This window comes from Hemicordylus capensis, chromosome 1, assembly GCF_027244095.1.
Source record: "Hemicordylus capensis ecotype Gifberg chromosome 1, rHemCap1.1.pri, whole genome shotgun sequence".
Lineage (NCBI taxonomy): Eukaryota > Metazoa > Chordata > Lepidosauria > Squamata > Cordylidae > Hemicordylus > Hemicordylus capensis.
In genome coordinates this window covers 195,435,944-195,456,900 of record NC_069657.1, presented here as the reverse complement: position 1 = coordinate 195,456,900, position 20,957 = coordinate 195,435,944, and the positions used below count along the sequence as shown (strand labels likewise).

General features: G+C 43.4%; 1 protein-coding gene across 6 annotated transcripts in view; it reads right to left on the bottom strand.

The window, feature by feature from the left end:
* Nucleotides 1-20,957, bottom strand: part of UBR3 (ubiquitin protein ligase E3 component n-recognin 3) — a 198,117-nt gene that overhangs the window by 85,054 nt on the left and 92,106 nt on the right. For all 6 annotated transcript variants that reach the window (XM_053265271.1, XM_053265280.1, XM_053265289.1 and 3 more), the window contains one exon: nucleotides 16,089-16,177. In XM_053265271.1, coding sequence (XP_053121246.1) covers nucleotides 16,089-16,177 — 89 coding nt within the window. The remainder of the gene's footprint in view (nucleotides 1-16,088; nucleotides 16,178-20,957) is intronic.

Genomic DNA, 20,957 nt, shown 5'->3' with positions numbered 1-20,957 from the left:
ACTCCAGAGCAAACTTCTAAGGCTTTGAGACTAAGCCATTCCCTCCACAGTCTTGCCATAGCTAACCCCTTCACATGACTGCCCCAGAAAGCCAGTGTTCTCCTTTGGCTATCTGTGGGCAGATGGAGTGCCACAGACCCTGGCATTTGGTAACACAGTAGCACCTTGCTGCTTCCCCTTGACTCCTCTTTAGGAAATCTTTTGTGGATGGGAGCTTCCAAATTTTCTCCAGTAGAAGTAAACCCTTTTTGGCATAACAAACTAAACAGCAGACTGAGGACAGATATCAAAACTGCTCTGGATTCATTCTCTTTTCTATCTCTCTTTTCCTTCCCCTATCTTTCCCCTTCCTCCTGTCCACATTTCAAAACCCACCAAACACTAGTCTCCACATTCTCAATCCCTCTTCATCTAGCTATGGGAACTGTCTTCACTCCCTGTACATCTTGATTGTATCAAGATTGCCAGTTTACATTGTTTCTCTGCTTTATCAATAAACTTTATTTCTTTGCTTCAAAAGCCTCTGAATCTGTAGCTCCCCTGGGGTACCCTAATGTCAGCTTGTATAGTCTGCAGGGTCCAGACTGCAGTCTGTTTGTTATTAATATTTGCAAATTTGGTTTTGAGCAAAATTTCCCCAAGTTAGCTCGAATGTATAGATATACGTGTAGTATACATATGTGTGAAGCAGTATGGTAACATTAGCTGCTTTTTTTAAGGAAACATTTCTAAGATTACAGAGCAAGGAACTACTTATTAGCGGGGACAAAATAAGTAATCAGAAAAAGCAAATTGCAGCTAAGATTTTTCCATCCTGCTTCTCTAAAGACAGATGATTTAGTCATCTAAATCAAGACTTCTCACTTCCTTCCGAGACAGGTGCTGATTTCAGTTCTTAATGGCAATGCCCCAAGTAAAGGGACACTAATCCCAATGGACAAAATACAGAAAAAAGCCAGGCAGCAGGGAGGCGTGGCAAGAGTAAATCAATAACCTTTACTTTATAACTTAGTTATAAACACTGTATAAACTTTTATCACCACCTTGTGGCAACCAGTAGAACAGCAGGTGAACTGAAAAAGGCAGAATACATGACCAGAAAAAGTATTTCTTTTCATAGAACAAAAACCTAAACTCTTCCTCATAAATGATATTAGGAAAACTTGAAGTAATGCAATATTATGAGAACAAAACTTCTCTGTGGGGTGAAATGCAGAGCAGCTCAGGGAACCACTTAAAAAAAGAAATCAGGACCTTCATAGAAGTACACTGAATGCATTCAATAAAATAGAGATTTGATATGCATTTTCCTGCTAAAGTTTTTCCATGGATTTTGAAAATAAACCAGTTCAAACTTTACAGCTTTCTATGATAGAGAAACCAACTCTGCTACACTAATTATCCCATTACATAATAAACATCTATGATGTTAAACATAGGCGCATATATACTGCATATACAAAAGAATTTGATTCTGATTTTGAGCCCTTTGGGGGAAAGGGGCCATTTTATTTATATCTATGTAAACCTCTTTGGGAACTTTTGTTGAAAAGTGGTACATAAATATCCATCATATTTGTAGTTCATTAAGTTCACCTTTAAATCTGGGTTATCCTTTCAGCTACAGTTTCCACTGACAAGTGGAACAGGCATTCAGCACTGGGAATTAATGTCCAAAATCTAGCAAATGCTTAGCATCTTAAAGCACTTATGCAGTTTGCTGCTGGTAGCACCTTCTCTGTATTTCTAACTGCTTAGAAACAGCAATCTGGAATGTGCCTGAGAGAGGAGGATACCCCTATTGAAGCAATAGCGGACAGAGGAAGGAGATATGTTATAGCAGAGGGGACTGGACTACCCAGGCAAGAGTGATGATCCATTTCGATTTGGTTTCAGGTTCAGCACAAAAACTGTGTTGCTCACCCCCAATGGGTAATGTATGCCAGGAGAAGGATGGAGGAAGGTTCCTGGACTTCTCAGAAGATTTTGATAACATCAAATACGGGGTTCTTCTAGCTAGACACTAGGAATCAAAGGTGCTGTACTTCAAGGATTTCATTCCTATCGGGAGGGCCGATTCTGTGAGGCAGCACTGGGATACAACTGCTCGGTCTCATGGCACGGATGCTGTGGGGTCTTACAGGGTTCTAACTTGTCTCCCATGCTTTTCATCATCTACATGCGAGCGAGGCCATGCAGGTAGTTGGAGGGATTTCACTCAGGTCTATTTCTCCTTTTCATCAGAATTAAGTAAGGCAGTGTTGAATCAGTGTGAAGGAGTTGCAAGCGACTAGATGAGGGTCAATAAAATGAAATTCAATCCAGACAAGAGATTGTACTGTTGGTAGGCAAGTTCATCTGCCCATGGAGCTAGTGTTCAACCTGTTCTCAATGTGGCTGCACTCTCCATAGAAGATCAAGTCTGCAGTCCAAGAATGCGGCTGGGCCCATTTTTGTCATTAGAAGACCAACTGGCATCCATGGTAAAAAGCACCTTTTGTCAACTGAAACTGGTTCACTAGTCAGAGCCCTTCCTGGATGGATATAGCCAGGCTACGGTTATCCATGTTCTGCTAACCTCCAGATTTGATTAGGGAAATAGGCTGGACATGGAGTTGCCTATGAAGACTTCACAGAAACTACATTTAGTTGCTAGACTGCTCACAGCACAGGTTCCTTGCTGCTTCTTAAAGAGTTACACTGACTGAATCCATTGCCAAGCACAATTCAAAGTGCTGGTGCTTACCTTCAAAGCCCCACACAGCTTAGGCTTCGAGGTACCTGAAGGAGCACCTTCCTCCACAAGAAACTGACTGGACACTAAGATCATCCTCAGTGGCCCTTCTCCAAACACTCCCACCTTCTGAGGTGTCTTTCTGGTGCTAGGCAAAATACTTTGTATTATCCTAGGAATGAATTGGTTCTTATTCTGTAGCTGCAGTATTTATGATTTGAATTACTCAGCTGCCTTTATTGTCTCATTGCTTATTAATTATGAGCATTTAATGCCTTAAATTTTTTTAATGTTATATTGGCCACCTTGGGAGCTGCCGTGCTCAAGGTGCAGGGTAAACAAAATAAAGTCCTGTATTAATTTTAAGAACAGTGTTGCACATATGCTTCACTGTCCTGCTGAAACAGTGCTTAACACTGCCTGAATGAACAGCTGTATAACCATGCATTAAAATGACTTTACCAGCAATAAGAAAAGTCATGAGCGAGCACCTCCACTGGGAAACTGCAATTGTTTTTTAAATTGTTTAAATCAACTACCCACTGAAATGTTCTCATTATTATGATGCATTAGAGCAGCACACCTACTTGACATTCATGACAGCTTAAAGTTTTGGAGCAAACAGCAAAATTCATATTATTTAATTACACTTCAAAAAACAATATTCCAAGCAAAGATTTGGAAGTCAAAGTGGTTTAAATTAATAACTTGAACACCTCCTTTCTTATATTTAAATCTTGGCAAACACAATTGTGAACATGTTCCGCTCCATCATGATAAAGACTGAACTCAAGATTCTATACAGGTCTAGCTAAATGCACAAGCATATTTATTAAGTAGAATTAGTGGTTTCTAAGCCTCTGAGTTCATTATAAGAGAGCTGTACACAGCCTCAATCTTTCAGAGATAGTCAGTCCTATTTGCTACCATGCGCCCAGTACCATTTACTGGGATCAACTGGCACTGTTACAGTAAGCAAATGAAAAATTATTTCCATTATTTCCAGAATTATCACTACTAGCCATAGCTGCTGTTCAGTTAGCTAACAGATGATCAAGAACTGAATATAATGTATGGGTAGTACATATAATTGCCCACAGAAAGCTTTAGAGAGCATCTAACATATGCTATTCCTACTAAACAAAACAACATCTACAACAAAAGACGAGCAGCACATCCTGGAACCAACTTTGACCAATTCAGCTGGTCTTTGAGTGCAGTGCAGAATCAGAAATTCATTTTGTGTTTCTGAAACTCGTTGGTCTAAGCACTGGAAACAGCTAAAATCCCAACATGTTAAATAGAGTTTACAATCTATAACAGGAAGCAACACTGCTCATGCAGAACATGATGTGTCAAGGTGGTCCCTAAGCACCAGAGCAACTATCAGAATGTTAATATGTTTTGCCCTAACCCAGCATGTGTATCCTCAGAAGACTAGTAAAAGCTAACATTTTTCTATCTGGATTCAGAAGGTGCTGAAAAAAGACCTCTATCACCTTGCGTCATCTTTTTTTTTTTTTTTAAAGTATGCACCTTCTTCCCTACCAAAGGTATTTGCTTCAAGGACTGAAAAGTAGTCTATTCAATCACACCGTTAATAAGAAATGGAAAACACAATGGCCCACATACCACGCAATGCCCATGTTGGGAGGTTGTAAGCATGCAATTGCACAACTACAAGAATTGCACAAAGCACATTTACACAAGAGTAATCATGTTTTCAATAGAGTTATTTTTGTGTAAATGACCTTTGTACAATTCTTGTTCCACAAAAGCACAACTGCACAACTGCACTCAGTAACATCTTGTAACAAGGCATACGGGGGGGGGGGGGGGCTGGTGGTCCAGTCTGGGCACAGCTTCTCCCTCTGAGGAGTAGGTGAGGGGATGTGTGAAGGAGGTGGAGTGGCTGTGATCTATAAGAATAAATCTCCCTTACCAGAATCCCTGTTCAAGCGTCTGACCATATCGAATGTGTGTAGGATTTGAGGACCAGGGATAGACTGGGACTTCTGTTGGTGTACTGCTCACCCCGCTGCCCAACCGAGTCCCTAACTGAGCTGACAGACTTCAACTCAGACCTGGCGTTGGAGTTTTCCAGGCTGTTAGTGGGGGGGGGGGACTTCAATGTTCACTTCGGGACCAATTTGTCCAGAGTGGCTCAGAAGTTCATAGCAGCCATGACAACTATGGGCCTATCCCAAATCATCTCAGACCTATTCACATTGCTGGTCACATGCGTGATCTGATCTTTCACTCTGATCAGGGTGCTGTTCTGTGGGTGAGGACTCCTGTAATTTCCCCTTTGTCATGGACAGACCACCATCAGGTTAAGGTTGGACTCATGATCATGTCCCACCTCTGCAGGGTCAAGGGGTCTATTAAGATGGTCTGCCCGAGAAAATTATTGGATCGAGTAGGATTCCAAGAAGCCTTTGAAGGATTTAGTGTTGGCTCTGCTGATGATCCTGTTGATGCCCTGGTGGAGAACTGGAACAGCAAACTCACCAGGGCGGTAGACATGATAGCTCCTATCCTAAGCATCCTCTCCATCCAGCTTCGAAACTGGCTCCCTAGTACATAGAAGAACTATGGGTGCTGAAGCAGCAAAGTAGACTGGAGCACAAGTGGAGAAAGACTAGAATCGAATCTGACAGATTACAACATAGAGCACATTTGAAGATTTATGCTCAGACGATACGTGTAGCAAAGAAGTTATTCTTTTCTGCCTGTATTACATCCACAAGTTCATGTCCAGCTGAGTTGTTCAGGGTTGTGAGAGGACTAAGTTCATGTCCCTCCTTCCTTGAATCAGAATATGGAACCATCAATTTTTAATTGTGGATAAAATCTCTCATATTTGGGCCAACTTAGATTCAGATTCCATAATTACTGCAGCGTCTGATGAAGGGGTGTCCAGCGTCTCCTCTTATGTGCTTAGGCTGGATCAGTTTCAGTTTATGACTCCTGAAGATGTGGATAAGCTGCTTGAAACAGTGTGGCCTACTACCTCTTCTCTTGATCCTTGTCCGACTTGGCTTATATTATCAGCTGGAGAATTGTAGTAGAAGGCCCGGTAGATATTATAAATGTTTTTCTGAGGAAGGGCAGGATGCATACTTGTCTCAAGGAGGCAATTATTAGAACTCTTTAAGAAGCCTGCTTTGGATTCCTCGTTAAGCAATTACAAGCTAAGCAATTACAGGCTTGTCTCCAACCTTATATGATCTGGTAAGGTAATTGAAAGGGTGGTGGCCTCCAAACTCCAACAGTCTTGGAGAAAATTGATTATCTAGACCCATTTCAAACTGGCTTTCATTCAGGCTATGGAGTGGAGACTGCCCTGGTCAGCCTGGGGGATGATCTCCAATTGGGAATCGACAGGGGAGTGTGACTCTGTTGGTCCTTTTGGATCTGTTGGTGGCTTTCTATACTATTGACTACTGTATCCTTCTGGAAAGTAAAAGGGGGCTGCAGGTGGAAGGCACTGCTCTGTGGTGGTTCCACTCCTACCTTTCTGGCAGATTCCAGATGGAGACTGTTCAAAATTGGAACTTTCAAATGATGTCCCTCAGGGTCCATATTGTCTCCAATGTTGTTTAACATCTACATGAAACTGCTGGGAGAGATCATCAGGAGATTTGGTACAGGGTGTTATCAGTATGCTGATGATACCCAAATCTATTTTTCCATGTCAACATCATCAGGAGAAGGCATAACCTCCTTAAATGCCTGCCTGGAGACGGTAATGGACTGGATGAGGGATAAAAACTGCGACTGAATCCAGATAAGTCTGAAGTACTTATTGTGTCAGGTCAGAACTCAGGAGATGATATTGATCTGCCTGTTCTGGATGGGGTCACACTTCCCCGGAAGGAACGGGTATGCATTCTGGGGGTGCTTCTGGATCCAAACCTCTCTCTAGTGTTCCAGGTTGAGGTGGTGGACAGAGGTGCTTTATATCAGCTCCAGCTGATATGCCAGCTGCATCGTTTTCTTGAGGTAAAGGATCTCCGTACATATGCTGGTAACCTCCATACTTGACTACTGCAATGCATGCAATGTGGGGCTGCCTTTGTACGTAGTCTAGAAACTGCAGGTGGTACAGCCAGGCTGGTCTCTGGGTCATCTCAGAGGGGCCATATTACTCCTGTATTGGCTGCCAATAAGTTTCTGGGCAAAATACAAGGTGCTGGTTATAAGCTATAAAGCCCTGAAACCCTGCTAATTGAGCAAAGAGACACCTTTTAAAGTGGTGATTCTCTTTTATTTAGCAGAGGGAGAGCAACTGGCCCTATCCAGCTCCAGCACAGCATCCCTCCAGTGGCTGTTGCTGGTATCTGCCTTATATTTCTTTTGGATTATGAGCCCTTTGGGGACAGGGGACCGTTTTATTTATGTATTTATTTTTCTATGTAAACCGCTTTGTGCACTTTGGTTGAAAAGTGTTACATAAATATTCATAGTAATTTATAAATATTTGTTGTAGTAAATGGCTTAGGCCTAGGGTATTTAAGAGAATGTCTTCTTCACCATGATCCCCACCACCCATTAAGATCATCCAAAGAGATTTGTCTACAGTTGCCACCGGCTCATCTGGTCGCTACTCAGCGATGGGCCTTCTCCATTGCTGCCCAGAGGCTTTAGAATGCGCTCCCTGTTGAAATAAGAGCCTCCCCATCTCTGAAAACTTTTTAAAAGTCAGACAAGGCACATCTGACTTAAAACGCCAGACAAGGGAGAGGAGAGCTGGTCTTGTGGTAGCAAGCATGACTTGTCCCCTTAAGCTAAGCAGGGTCCGCCCTGGTTGCATATGAAAGGGAGACTAGAAGTGTTTGCACTGTAAGATATTCCCCTTAGAGGATGGAGCCGCTCTGGGAAGAGCATCTACGTTCCAAGTTCCGTCCCTGGCATCTCCAAGATAGGGCTGAGAGAGATTCCTGCCTGCAACCTTGGAGAAGCCACTGACAGTCACTGAAGACAATACTGAGCTAGATGGACCAGTGGTCTGACTCAGTATATGGCAGCTTCCTATGTTCCTATTTGTTCACCCAGGTTTTTAGTTAGATTTTCAGTTTTAATCACTTTTCAGTATTTAACACTTTTAACATGTCTTAAATTTTAAATTTAATGTTTTGATTTTGTTTTAATTGTATGTTTATTGTAAACTACCTAGAGCTATGAGTTTGGGGCAGTGTTGCTCACCTGTAATTTTTGATCTTTTGGTGGTCCGGTATCATTCACAACATTGGGCTCTGTGCCTGTGCAGCAGCCACTGCGGAAGGATTCATCTGCTCCTCGAAGTGCTCTGAAGCCCTGCCCTTCACACACAGAGCACACTCAGTCTCTTTTGGCACCCAAGCACTTTTCTCCTCAGTTCCTGGTCAGACAACATTGGATTGAAACTTCTTCAGAGAAGGCAGGTAAGGGAAGAAGGTAAGTGAATCCCATAAGTGGGGAGGCTGGATGATACCTGGCCACCAAACGATCAAAAGTTACAGGTAAGCAACCTGTTTATCTTTCTTGTGGCTTGGTATCATTCCAAACATTGGGTGTGTACCTAGCTCCTAAATAGAAGGAGGCAGGATCTAAAGAACCTTCTTAAGAATGGAGCACCCAAATTAGCCTCAGTTGCAGAGCAGATGTCAAGGGCATAGTGTTAAATAAAAGGTTGATCAACAACCAGGTGGCAGCCTTGCAGATTTCAGTGAAGCTCACTCCTAACAGGTGAGCAGCTGAAGTCACCATTGCCCTTGTAGAATGAGCCCAGATGGCAGAAGGCATAGCTAGTCCTTGCTTCTCATAGCAGAACAGGATAGACTCAACCAGCCACTCAGACAGCCTTTTTCTGGAAACAAGTTGTCCCCTATTGGGACTCTCAAAGGTAATGAAGAGTCTGTGAGTACGCCTGAAGTCCTTAGTGCATGCCAGGTAAAAGAGCAGAGCCCCAATGACATCCAAAGAACGTAATGAATGTTAGGAGAGACACGGGGTCAGAGGGGAAAAGGTGGGCAAAATGATGTCTTGATTAATATGAAAATCCGACACTATCTTTAGGAGAAAGGCTGGGTGGGTACACATCACCACCTTGTCAGGGTAAAACACTGTATAGGGAACATCAATCCTTAGAGTGGAAAGCTCACTGACCCTCCTGGCTGTTGTAATTGTGATGAGAAAGGCAACTTTAGAGGTAAGCAACTTGATGGCTGTTTAAGTCAGGGACTCAAAGAGCTCTTCCGTGAGAAAAGAGAGGACCGGGAAGACTTCAGGGTTGCACTGGTTCTCTGACTCGAGGAAAGAGATTATTCAAGCCTTTCAAAAAAAAAAATGCTTGCAGTCCAGATGGGAGAAAAGGGATGTGGATCCCCAGCCTGGGTGCATCCCAGATAGTGCAGACATGTGTACTTTGATAGATGAGTTAGACAATCCTGTGCTTAATAAAAGTAAGACCTGGCAGACCGAAACTGTGGAGGGATCAAAAGCCTTGGACCAAGCATAAACAGAAAATTTCTTCCACTTGCAGGTGTAATTGTGCCTCATGGAGGCCTTCCATTCATGGAGATTATTATTCAAAAGGTCAGCCTCCATGCTGTCATGTTCAGGATCTTGAGGCTATGGTGAAGGAGGTCCAGGCAGTGCCAAAGACAGTGGTGGAATCCCTGAGACAGGTGGAAGAGAAGAGGGAACCAGGCCTGCCTTGGCCACCACAGGGTGATTAGAATGCAGTTCATTCACTGAAGCAAAGTCTTGCTCACAACCCTGGACAGGAGCGGAAAGGGAGGGAAGATGTAGAAGAACTTCCCTGTCCAAGGGATCTGGAAGGCGTCTCCTAAATACCCCATGCCTACCGAAGCTCTTGAACAGTAAGATGGGTATTTCTTGTTTTCCCAGTTGGCAAAAAGGAGGATTCCCCCACTGTTGGAAGAAAAAGCTAGGGCATCACTGTGAAGTTCCCACTCATACTAGCAGGCAGTGCTGGTTTGTCTGCTGAGACTGTCTGCCAGAACGTTGTTGACTCTGCTATATGTAGAGCCAAGGGGTAAATTCACCAGTGCCATATCTGAATGGCCGATTGCATAAGGATTTTGAAACTGTGCCCCCTTGATGGTTCAAATACGCTATGATTGTGGTGCTGTCCAACATCACCTGGGCTGTTTTTCAGGACAGGAGAGAAGGGAACAACTTCAGGGCCAGGTAGACTGCCATGAGATCAAGGCAGTTGGTGTGCAGTGAAGCCTGCTGACTATTCCATAGGCCCAGGGTGCGTAGGCCCACACATAGGCTGCAGCCTATGAGAGAAACATCTGTGATGAGTGAAATTGAAGGCATAGGAGGCTGGAACAGAAAGCCAACATTGACATTCTCTGGCTAGATCCACCACAGAAGAGAGTCCAAGACAAGCCTCAGAAGCATCAGCTGGAGATTCTGATTGTCTACATTGGGTTGGAAGCAGCCACAGCTGCAGGCGACACATCCATAGCCTCATGTAGGGCACCATGGAAGTATAAGTGTCCATGAGGCCCAAGAAGCACTGTATAGACTGAGCAGTCTGGGACAGATTGGAGTGTAAGACATAAACGGTGTTCCAGATGATCAATTGTCTGTCTGGAGGAACAAATGCTCACTTAAGGCTTGCATCAAGAACAGCTCCTATATAGGGAAAGGAGCACTGAGGAGGCAGGTTGGACTTCTTCCAGTTGACCTGGATGCCAAGAGTGTCCAAGAGAGAGAGAACTTCTGCAATATGGATTTGGAGGAGGTCTCTGTCGTGCCACGTGATTAGCCAATCGTCTAGAAAAGGGAAGATAGATATCCCCTGCATCCTCAAATGAGCAATCATTGCACTCAAACTTTGTAATCAGTCAATCAATCATCTTTATTACGGTCCAAGACCAGCATAAGATAAAGCAGTAGAGCATAATTAAAACAAAGTATGGAACCATACAACTAGGTTATTTTAACTTTCTACTCTAATGCTATAAAGCTATAATATAATACTAAAAGGCTGCTACCCTTAAAAAAGGGAGTAGCTATAAAATTATTAAAATTATAAGCATATAAAATAAAATGTGGTATAAAATGCAAAAAGCAGTGGCTAAAACAGAGTATATAAAATAAAACATCTAAACAGGAATATTAAAAATAATAATATAATCAGCAGTTTAGAACTATGCAGAGCTGAGGCCAGGAAATGGCCTAGCAGTCATGACCCGGAGGATCCTACATGCTGCCACGCAGAACTTGGCAGCATTATATGTGAAGGTCGGGTCTTCATCCGAGAGCAGCAACCGGGTATAGACATGGTTTGCATCGCCAGGGTACTTGTGAAATAGTGGAAATATAAACTTGGCACGAATGTCTCTATAAAAGGGACAAAAAAGGAGTATACGTTCTGTGGTTTTTACCTCCCCAGTGTCACAGGGACAAAGTCTTTCTGCAACTGGGATCTTTCTGAATTTAAGCCCTTCTGTGGCTAGGGATTTCTAGCTGTGACAGGTATGCGGCAGGGGAGGCAGAGTGTCTGATTCTTTCTGTGAACAGAAAGGATGGAACTCTACCTAGGTCTGTCTGGCGCTCAGTGTCCATTATGCTCTGTTTCTTTTATTATTTATTTCATGTATATACCACCTGATTCCAAAGGCTCTAGGGGGTTTGATGACTGTTTTCGCCTGATCATGGCCCATAGCAAGTAAGAGAGGGGGGTGGGGTACAGCCCAGAAGAGACAATTTAGTCCACACTACCCTTTTCCAGGAAGATTGGAAATTTTCCTGTAGGGTCAGAGGGGCCAAGCCCCGAGGGTTGAGGGATAGTTTAAGCCATAACTTTAGGGGTTTTTAAAAGTTTTTATTTCTAGTTTATTGTTCTTGCAGTACTGAGCTAGAGCTGTCAGCTTCTCAGCCTTTTGACTAAGATCAAGTGTAGTATCACATGCTTTGTGAACCTGCGTGGAGCCGTGGACAACCTGAAAGGGAGAGCAGTGTACTGGAAGATCTGGTCCCCCACCATGAAACGTAAATACTTCTGAAGATGTGGGCAAATGGAGACATGGAAATAAGCATCTTTCAGGCCCAGGGTGGCAAACCACTCCTTTCCAGACAGTAGGGGAAGAAGTCGCTGCAAAGTCAGCATCCGGAATTTCCTTGTATATATAAAGTCATTCAGGGAACAGACATCCAGGATGGGACTGTGACCTCCATTCCTGTTATGCCAGAAGGAGTTTCCATAACGGTGGAATCATCATCAGACTCAGAAGTGGAAATGTACTCCTCATCTGAGAGACATGTATCAGGGAAAACAGGAGCATCTGGTGGTAATAATGATGGCTCAAACAGGGTCACCTGGTTGAAATGGAACATGAGAAGGAGGAACAGGTGGAAGAATTGGGGTGGCAGGTTGAAAGAGTGGAGACTGGAGCACAGGAGGAGGATCAACAGGATACTTGAAAGGAGAGGGACCAGTAGGCTGATCCTGAGGAGTGAAAGATGGCTTTAGCTTATTTAACTTCCATAGGTGTCAGAGAAGAAGTCGTAGCCGAAGATGTATGGACCTTGGTCGATGAAGAAGCTGACTTGGTCGAAGCCAGAAAGGCCAAAGGTGGCATCAACATGAATGCCAAAGGCGCCGACAATGTCTTAGGGTGCTTTGGGGCAATCGAGGACTCTGAGTCCTTGTGCTTCCTCTTTTTGTGATGTTTGTGGTGGGATTCCTTAGGGATGTCCCTCGGCTTCTTAAAGGTACCTAAAGTGGAATCAGATGAAGGCTTAGACGGAGCGGAGTTTAAGATAGATGTTGTCGTTGTCGATATTGATGGCACTGGAGTCGGCAGGCGCAAGGCAGTATTGTAAAGTGCAGCCTGCAACCATAATTCCCGACTCCATTTAATCTGCTTCAGAAGGGAGAGGCAGACTTTACAAGAGCAGAAGATATGGTCCTCTCCTAGGTACAACAGGCAAAATCATGCTGGTCTGAAAAAAGTAAGGTGCTGCGGCTCAAGAAATAACGTTTAAAGGTTTTCCTCGAGTCCATGAGACCTGAAGTGAACAAGTCCTAGTGGAATGTGCTCAAATTTTAGAGGGCAGCTGAACACCTTGCTTCTTATAACAGAAGATCAGTTGCACCAGCCAATTGTACAATCTTTGTCTAGAAGTGGCAAAACCTTTACTAGGGTGAAAAGCAGGATCCAGAAGCAGGACCACCTTGTCCGGGTAAAATTTAGTATATGGGGAATCAGGCCTTAGAGCCGTGAGTTCACTTACACGTCTTGCAGACGTGATGGCCATAAGGAAGGTAGACTTTAGGCACAGCAGTTTCATGAAGGCTGACAACAGGGGTTCAAAGGGGGCCTCTGTAAGCATGGACAGTACAAGTAAGAGGCTCCAAGGCTCAACCAGGCAGTGCCATCACCAGAGGGTACAGGTTGTTAACCCCTTTCAAAAAATGTTTAGAGTTAGGGTGAACAAAAACCAACTTGCCATCCCAGCCCAGGTGGTGAGCCAAGATGGCAGCTAGGTGAACCTTACAGGAGGTGTTGGAGAGACTCAAACCCTTGAGAAAGGCAAGGTAGAGAAGTATTTGGTAGATCGAAGCCTGGAGCAGGTGAAAGTCCTTAACAGACACATAGGACATGAAACGCTTCCATTTGCACATATAGACCTGTCTCGTAGAGTCATTTGTCTCATTTAACAGGATCTTGTCTAAAATTTCAGCCTCTACACTGTTAGCAAGGAGGTCCGAAGGGCATGGTCCAGGACCAGACCCTCATCTCTCATGAGGAGGTCCCGTCGAGGTCGAAGGCGAAGGTAGGAGTCATTGCATAGCTGAAGGAGAGCCCACCACTCCACAGACGAGTGGTGGCGGAAAAGCTTATGTTTCCGGGAGTGTTCTCGGCCTCTCTCCACGGGCTTCTTAAAATTCACACTTGCAGAAGTAGTGGACATCAATGGGGTGGGCGCTGGCGGCACCAAGAGGCTAGACGGCGTTGTTTTCAGCAGCAACGGCAGGCTCGGCCTCAGAGTAACTGGACATAGAATATTTTCATACAAAGAGGCTTTCAGTCGTAGCTCCTTGCTTAGATGGGTCTTTTTCTTAAGTGACAAACAGACCATGCAGTTACTGGTATTATGACTATCCACCAAACACATGAAGCAGTCAGCATGGCCATCAGAGGAGGGCATAGTGCCCCTGCAGGTTGCTGTTAAAACTTTTAAGAGCAGACATAGCCAAGTCCAAAAAACTATCTGAGGTCAGCCAAATCAGAGGTAAAATGCCAAGTCCAGAAACACAAGTCAAAGAGTAGCCAAACAATCCAAGAGTAGTCAAGCAATCCAAACAGAGCATTAAATCCAAGAGACAGAAGAACAGTCAAAAATAGAGTCAAGGTCAAAGCACAGGAGAGTTAGATAAAGAGTTCTCAGAAAACAGTCCAAATAATAATATTCACTTTCTCACAGGAACAAGGGAACAGGAGCAGATCCTTCAAGAGGCAGCACAAGTGGTGGACAAGAAGGAACTGAAGAGGTGGGTGCTCTACAGCCGGCTTTGTAGGCTCTGATATCACTATGCCTTAAAGGGTCGGAGAGTGCCTAAAGGGAGCTATAGATACTTCTGCAGGCCTCCTGTGCAGGCACAGAAGACCCAGTTGTGACGGACTACTGAGATCTGAAGGTTATCAAATCTCAAGCGTAACAACTATAATAAAAACCTGCTGTTTACATCATTTGTGGCATCATGCTACAAACTAGGCAACCAAGAATTATTTCATTTATATCCTTCCTTTCACAAAACTCAAGGCAGTATACACAAGATTCCCATGATGTCTCCCATTCAGACACTGATGAGACTGAGACCTACTGAGCATCAACGAGGTTGCTGAATCATATGCCCAGACCATAACGACAGATGATTTGAGTTACCAAAGCATTTATTAAAAAATCATTTTAGACAAATGGTAAATGCCTCCTTCACTCCCTAAATCACTTCTGTTTGGTACTGACTGGGGATCCACTGGTTCATCTTCAGAGTCAGAACTTGGCTTCTGGGAAGTACATTACTATTCTGCTATATAGATCAATTTGCATTTGCACTATCTAGTAATACTAATACAAGGGATGTGGTATACTATTTGCACTACCATGTTTATCCTGGCCAGAAAGGCTGACTACAGGAAGTGGAAATGCTGCAACATTTGACTGGATGGTGCCTGCTCAAGAAGCCATATCCCAGAGCCTTCAGATAGGGCAGTAGAGAAATGTAATAAATAAATAAATGTGTTTATTTCAAACCCCCACTCAGATACAACTTCATCTCCTACCTCCCACTTTTGATTATTGGTGCTTCAGACACACCGGCATAATATCAGATATCTGTACCTTTGTTGGTATGTACTGGGATATTTTCGTGGTCCTGATACTTTAGAAATCAGATAAAACTGTATCTTGTCAGCCAGATTTGACAAACATTTTCCAGCCATATTTGATAATGAGGATGATAAGTGCTGGCAATATAACTGAAAGGCCTGTCAGGTATCTGTAGGATTATCCCTGAATGGTTCTGCTAATTCCTGGCAGGGACTACTGGGAAATAGTGGTTTCTTTACTTTGAGGATCCAATCACATCCTTTCCCCACTCTCCCTACCAGTTCAATGTGTACAAGAAGCTGTTGAGAAAGACATGTACATGTGTTGAGAGAAGTCAACACTACACTTGTTTTATATGTATACTTATGACATAGAAATGGACATGAACCAGAGGCGTGAGACCATAGCTTAGTGATAAGAGCATCTGATTTGCACGCAGAAAATCCCAGGTTCAAACCCTTAGCATCTCTAGGTAGGACTGGGAGAAGACAATAGGCAATCCCAGGCTAGATGGGCCAATAGTCTGATTCAGCGTACAGCAGTTTCCTATGTACTAGCCTATATGAACTGTCATTGACATTACCTTCTTTTAAAAAGAATTTAGCCTCTCCATTGTTTCTCAGATTCGTTAACATCACACAATTTTTGTACCTTGGCATACATTCTAAGGAGACATAATTCATACAAGGAACCAAACTTTATCCTGCACCCCTACAGACAGAATCCCTACAGACAAATGTAGCCCCATTTTGAATCAAAGTCACTATTCTCATGGGTCCACCACTGGGCATGGAAAAATAGTTATTTGGATGCCCCAAAACAGAGGCCAAAGGGGAAGCTGTTCCTTGTTCTCTTCAGAATCTCTTCCTAGTAGTAGCAATAACTTTTTTTAATTAAATGTATCCTAGATACAGTTTTTAGTTTATTCCTCTAGCCTAGTTTCCAAGCTCCTTCAGAACTGAGCTACACACAATTCAAGAGGTTAGATGCTTACCAACATCCATGGCAGTTTCCATAAAGCTTTTCTGTCTTGATGCAAATTCAGCTAACAACTTTTGTTGCCTTTCCCTGGCCTTCTGTCGCCTAGGTGGAAGAGAAAGAAGATGGATAGGTAGGAATAAATGCAGAGACAACCACTTAGTAAGCTCTATCTAGCTTGATTGAGTAAAAGACATTCTCAAATGATTTGTAAAACCTGGAACATAGTTTTTGCCAGACGGAGTCACATGCCCAAAACCTTAACTGTCACTTTAAATACAGAAGTCCCTTCAGTCCCTCTTCCTCCCTCTAGTTGCCATCTTTATTACTCACTAATCATTATATGTAGGGCTTGTCTCCCGTACCTACACCTTCCGCTTGCTCTTTCTGCCCCACTCTTGCCCTCTGTATATCTCTTTAGTGGTCCCATGAACCAACGGTTCTACTTTCCAGCGACTTCAGGGAATTGTTCCAACATAGTGGCTTTGACGTATGCAGCTCATCCCTCCCTCTTCTAACCCACATCACAAACAACTATGAGCAAGAGCATTGCGTATTTCATAGGCGACAATATCTTCACAAAAGAAACTGCCCTGTTGATCACACTTTTGAAAAGCCATTCCATAGGACACATGTTGAAGATATATTTTGTATGTTTCATTCAAACCTTAAAGGCTTGAAATATAACAGAAAATGAAAGGTGATATTCTTAGAAATCTGACTCAGTTAAAACCATTTTCTTGTTTACCTAGCTGAAAGTCACCCATTTATTTAGAGAAGGTCACAAGGATCATTAAGAGCACTACAGAAACAGCATAAATGCCTACAATAATATATTGTTCACATAAGGTTGCTGGTAAATATTTTATCCCAACAGCAGCAATTTCTTGTCAAAGGCATATCAGAATATTTTTACCCTGAATATGATGCTTTCTTTTTGCCATTACCCTGCTATAATACTAAAGAACAAGGTCATTAGCGGCCAATAACCATTAAGAACTTGTCAAATTTTATTTTCCATAGCTTTAACAAGCGTTTTAAATCCCCTTGTCCAAATTCTGGCTTTCAATGACAAGAACATAGAGGAGAAAAAACACCATTTCAGTGGGGTCTAATATAAACCAATCTATAGTACAAAATCAGCACACATTTTTCAAGACTTTTTAAAAGGCATACACACTGGGAGAAGAGCAAACATTTATTCAAAAGGAAGCCATTGAATGATTTTGAAATCAAGGCTGAATTGCTTCGCAGTTCAACATGATAGGCAGTATTAAAATCATTGAACACAGTACTGAAAAGGCAGCTTCATATGACAGCTATATATACCATTGAACTCAACTGATTCTAGTGTTGCTTGCCTGCCCTTTTTCTTCTGCAAGCTAGTTTTCTGTTTTTGATTTTAAAAATGTGGATGAAAGTAAATAGAATTTATTGGCAATTATTTGAAATAAAATGTAATTCCAAGAGTCACAGTCATCAGCAGCTGAATATACTACTACTACTCATCACAAGTGTGGTATCTTAGAGTTATTGGAAAAGAAGGAGGACCTTGCCAGCTAGCATGGGCCATGGCAATAAAGGCTTACCGGCAAAAGAGGTAAGTGATAATAAGACTTAGCATTTATGTAGACAAGATCTCAGGAATCTTGACAACCACCCTGTGGGGTAGGCCCATACTACGTTCATATTACAAATGCAAGGTAGAGATGGAGGAAAGAAGATCAATTTGCCAAAAGCCATTGAGCAATTTCATGAGAGCTGAACTGGGGACTGACATGCTCACACTCTTCACTATTCTACCACACCACTTATCCAGATTTATCAGCAAGGTCTCTGCACGCCTATGAAGACAATGGAGCAATACCTAATTGAAAACACGCATACAACAATGTTTGTGTGATACAATGTTGTCAGAGGGCTGAACCACTTGCAAATGACAATGGGGGGAAAATGCTCAAGAAACCAGAGGCATTTATTAGATTCCTAATCCAGTTGTTCCTGCAATGCAGGTTTACAAAAACTATTTTTCAAGATATCCATACTCCTGCGGCTAACTTTAACCAGAGCTAACTTTCTAGATCCTCAAAGATACCACATTTGTTTATTTCTCCATAATTTTACTATCCTTATCACCTCATCACATCATCACACTTATGTTGTATTGACTGAGTACTCACAGTCCAACACACTTTTGTTCCAGGATGTATCAGTATTGTGAGGCAACTTTCCTAACAATGATGGTTTTTCCCCCTGGGGAATTTCTCTCAACTTGTGCTACGCTTTTACTAAATGGGCTAACTGTAAATAGAGACCCCTAATAAGGAGACATAAACAAACTGACAGATTCAGTACAGCTCAGTAATTTTCCACAATCGCCCAAAGGGCTCGACACTGAGACTAAAAAATATTGCAAAGCAGCTCTGCTAAATTCTCCTGCAGCTCTCTATGCCTTCGTTTCTATGGCAACGACTTATGTGAGTGATGCCAAGTTTGCCTTTGCAGGATGAAGAAACTAGAAAATAGGTCATCATTGAGTGCTCACAGCCTGTTCAATCTTCGTTATCGCAGAACTGGACACTGTATTCCTACTCACTTCCCTCCAAAACAAGGCTAAGCCATGCAAAAAGCTTAATTGCCAGTCTGGATTAGTCTTCATTTTGGAATGCAGACAAGAAGCGTACCTACTGAGCATGCCACTCACCACCTTACTGTCTCTCCTTATCAAGAATTTTGGGAGCACCTCTCATCACTATTTAGGGCCCCTTCTCACAAGAGCAGGAGAACCACTGCAGCCTAGCCTCTTGCTACACCACAGCAGTTACTTCAGAAGCCCCATGCCACCTGTGGGCAAAACACACTATGGCACCTCTCTATACGAGCACTGCTCCCATTTCCAAGAGGACTGATGATGGTATGGGGAGAAGCTGCACCAGGGGTCCCCTTCTGCATGACCTAGGTTTTCTGACATTATCTTAACAGTGTGGAAAAGGATTATGCTGCAAAGGTAACATAAAGGGGGCCCTTAGTGATTTAAAGTGAGGGGAGTGGAAAGAATAGCTACTACATGTACATTTGTACAAGCATCTTATTTGAGTAATCCCATGGAATGTGTCTAATTATTTTGAGTTTGACTGAATCTTTCCACCCAAAGACACTACCCAATTTAAAAGTAATTTCATGCTTTTTAGATGGATGTTATAATAACATGCAAATGTCAGGTTGCTTACTTGTTACTTGAGTTCTTCTAGTGGTCCTCTGTGCTTTTGCACAATTGGGCTTTGCACCTGCACAGAGACCTCCAAGTCTTTCCAAGCTGAAAATTTTCTCTCTGAAATGGGCAGTAGCCCCACCCCCTTTGGAGTAGTATACGTGCCCCAGCAGTCCTCCTCGGTCAATGAGTCCGGCAACCTAAAAGACTAAGGCGGAGGATGGGTAGGCGTGTGAGAGCACAGATGACTACTAGAAGAACCCAAGTTACAGGTAAGCAACCTGGCGTTCTTCGACATGGTCTCTGTGCTTTACACGATTGGGCGCATAGCAAGCTACACCCCATGCCAACCTTACCAGGAGGTGGAACATCATGCGAAGAGTGAATGTAGTACAACAGTGCCAAAGGCGGCATCTCAACGAGAACAGATGCCCAAGGTGTAGTGCTGTATAAAGGAGTGAGGTAACACCCACAAAGCAGCCTGGCAGATAACATCCAGAGGAATGGCTCTATCAAAGACAGCCGATGCCGCCATAGCCCTAGTGGAGTGTGCCTTCAAAGATGGAGGAACTTGTTTCTTTGCGATCTGGTAACACAGCCTGATGGTATGAGTCACCCAACAAAAGATGGTCTGGGCCAAAGCCTATTTGCCACAAGTGGGGTCCAAATGAGAGAGTAACAGGGCCAGAGAGGAGCACCAGTCCATTGTACAATGGACATAGAATGCCAGAACACTCTCAACATTCAGCGTGTGTAGGCAACGTTGGGCATCATCTTCTGGGTTAAGAAAGAACACCGGTAGAGAGAGAGGTTGCAAGCGGTGAAAGGAGGAAACTATCTTGGGTAAAAAAAGAGACATCCATGTGAAGTATTATTTTGTCCTTGTGGAAAAGCAGGTAAGGTGAATCTACCCAGAGGGCCCTGAGCTCACTGACTCGGCAAGCAGAAGTGATGGCCACCAGGAAGGCTACTCTGCAGGAGAGGAGATCATCAGGCAGAGGCCATAGGCTCAAACACAGGCCCCATCAAACAGGTAAGAACAAGGGAAGGTCCTAAGAGGGGACCATAACAAGGGCGTCTGGGTATAAGTGGGAGACCCCCTTCTAAAAACATATAACAGAAGAATCCTTAAAGCAGGATGTAAAAGCTGGACAGGAATGGGCTACTATGGCAGCTAGATGGACTCCAAGAGATGCCATCTTCAAGCCCAGTTTCTTAAGTGAAAGGAGATAGGCATAGACGTGCTAAGTGGAGAACGTTTCTGGTAAGGTGCCTTTGGAGGTTAGGAAATAGATGAAATAGGTCCAGGACTGACAGGACTTTATTGTTGCAGGTTTGGGGGAAGCTGCAATGATGAGTTGAAGATCCGGTGGAAAGGAAGTCTGATCCACCAAGCCATGAGGCATAGGCGAAGGACATCGGGATGCAGCAGCTGACTAGTGCTGAGAGAGGAGGTGATGGAGCGGGGGGAACTGGTGGTATGTGCCATCTGAAAGTTGTGGGAGACATGGAAACCAGGGCCTCCTGGGCTACCACAGAGTGATGAGGATACATTCCCATTGGTCCTGTAAAAGCTTCAGCAGGATCCTGGGAATCAGCGGAATGGGAGGAAACAGGTACACTCATAAGCCCATCCACAAGATGGCAAAGGCACTGCCTAGGGAGTTGAGGTCG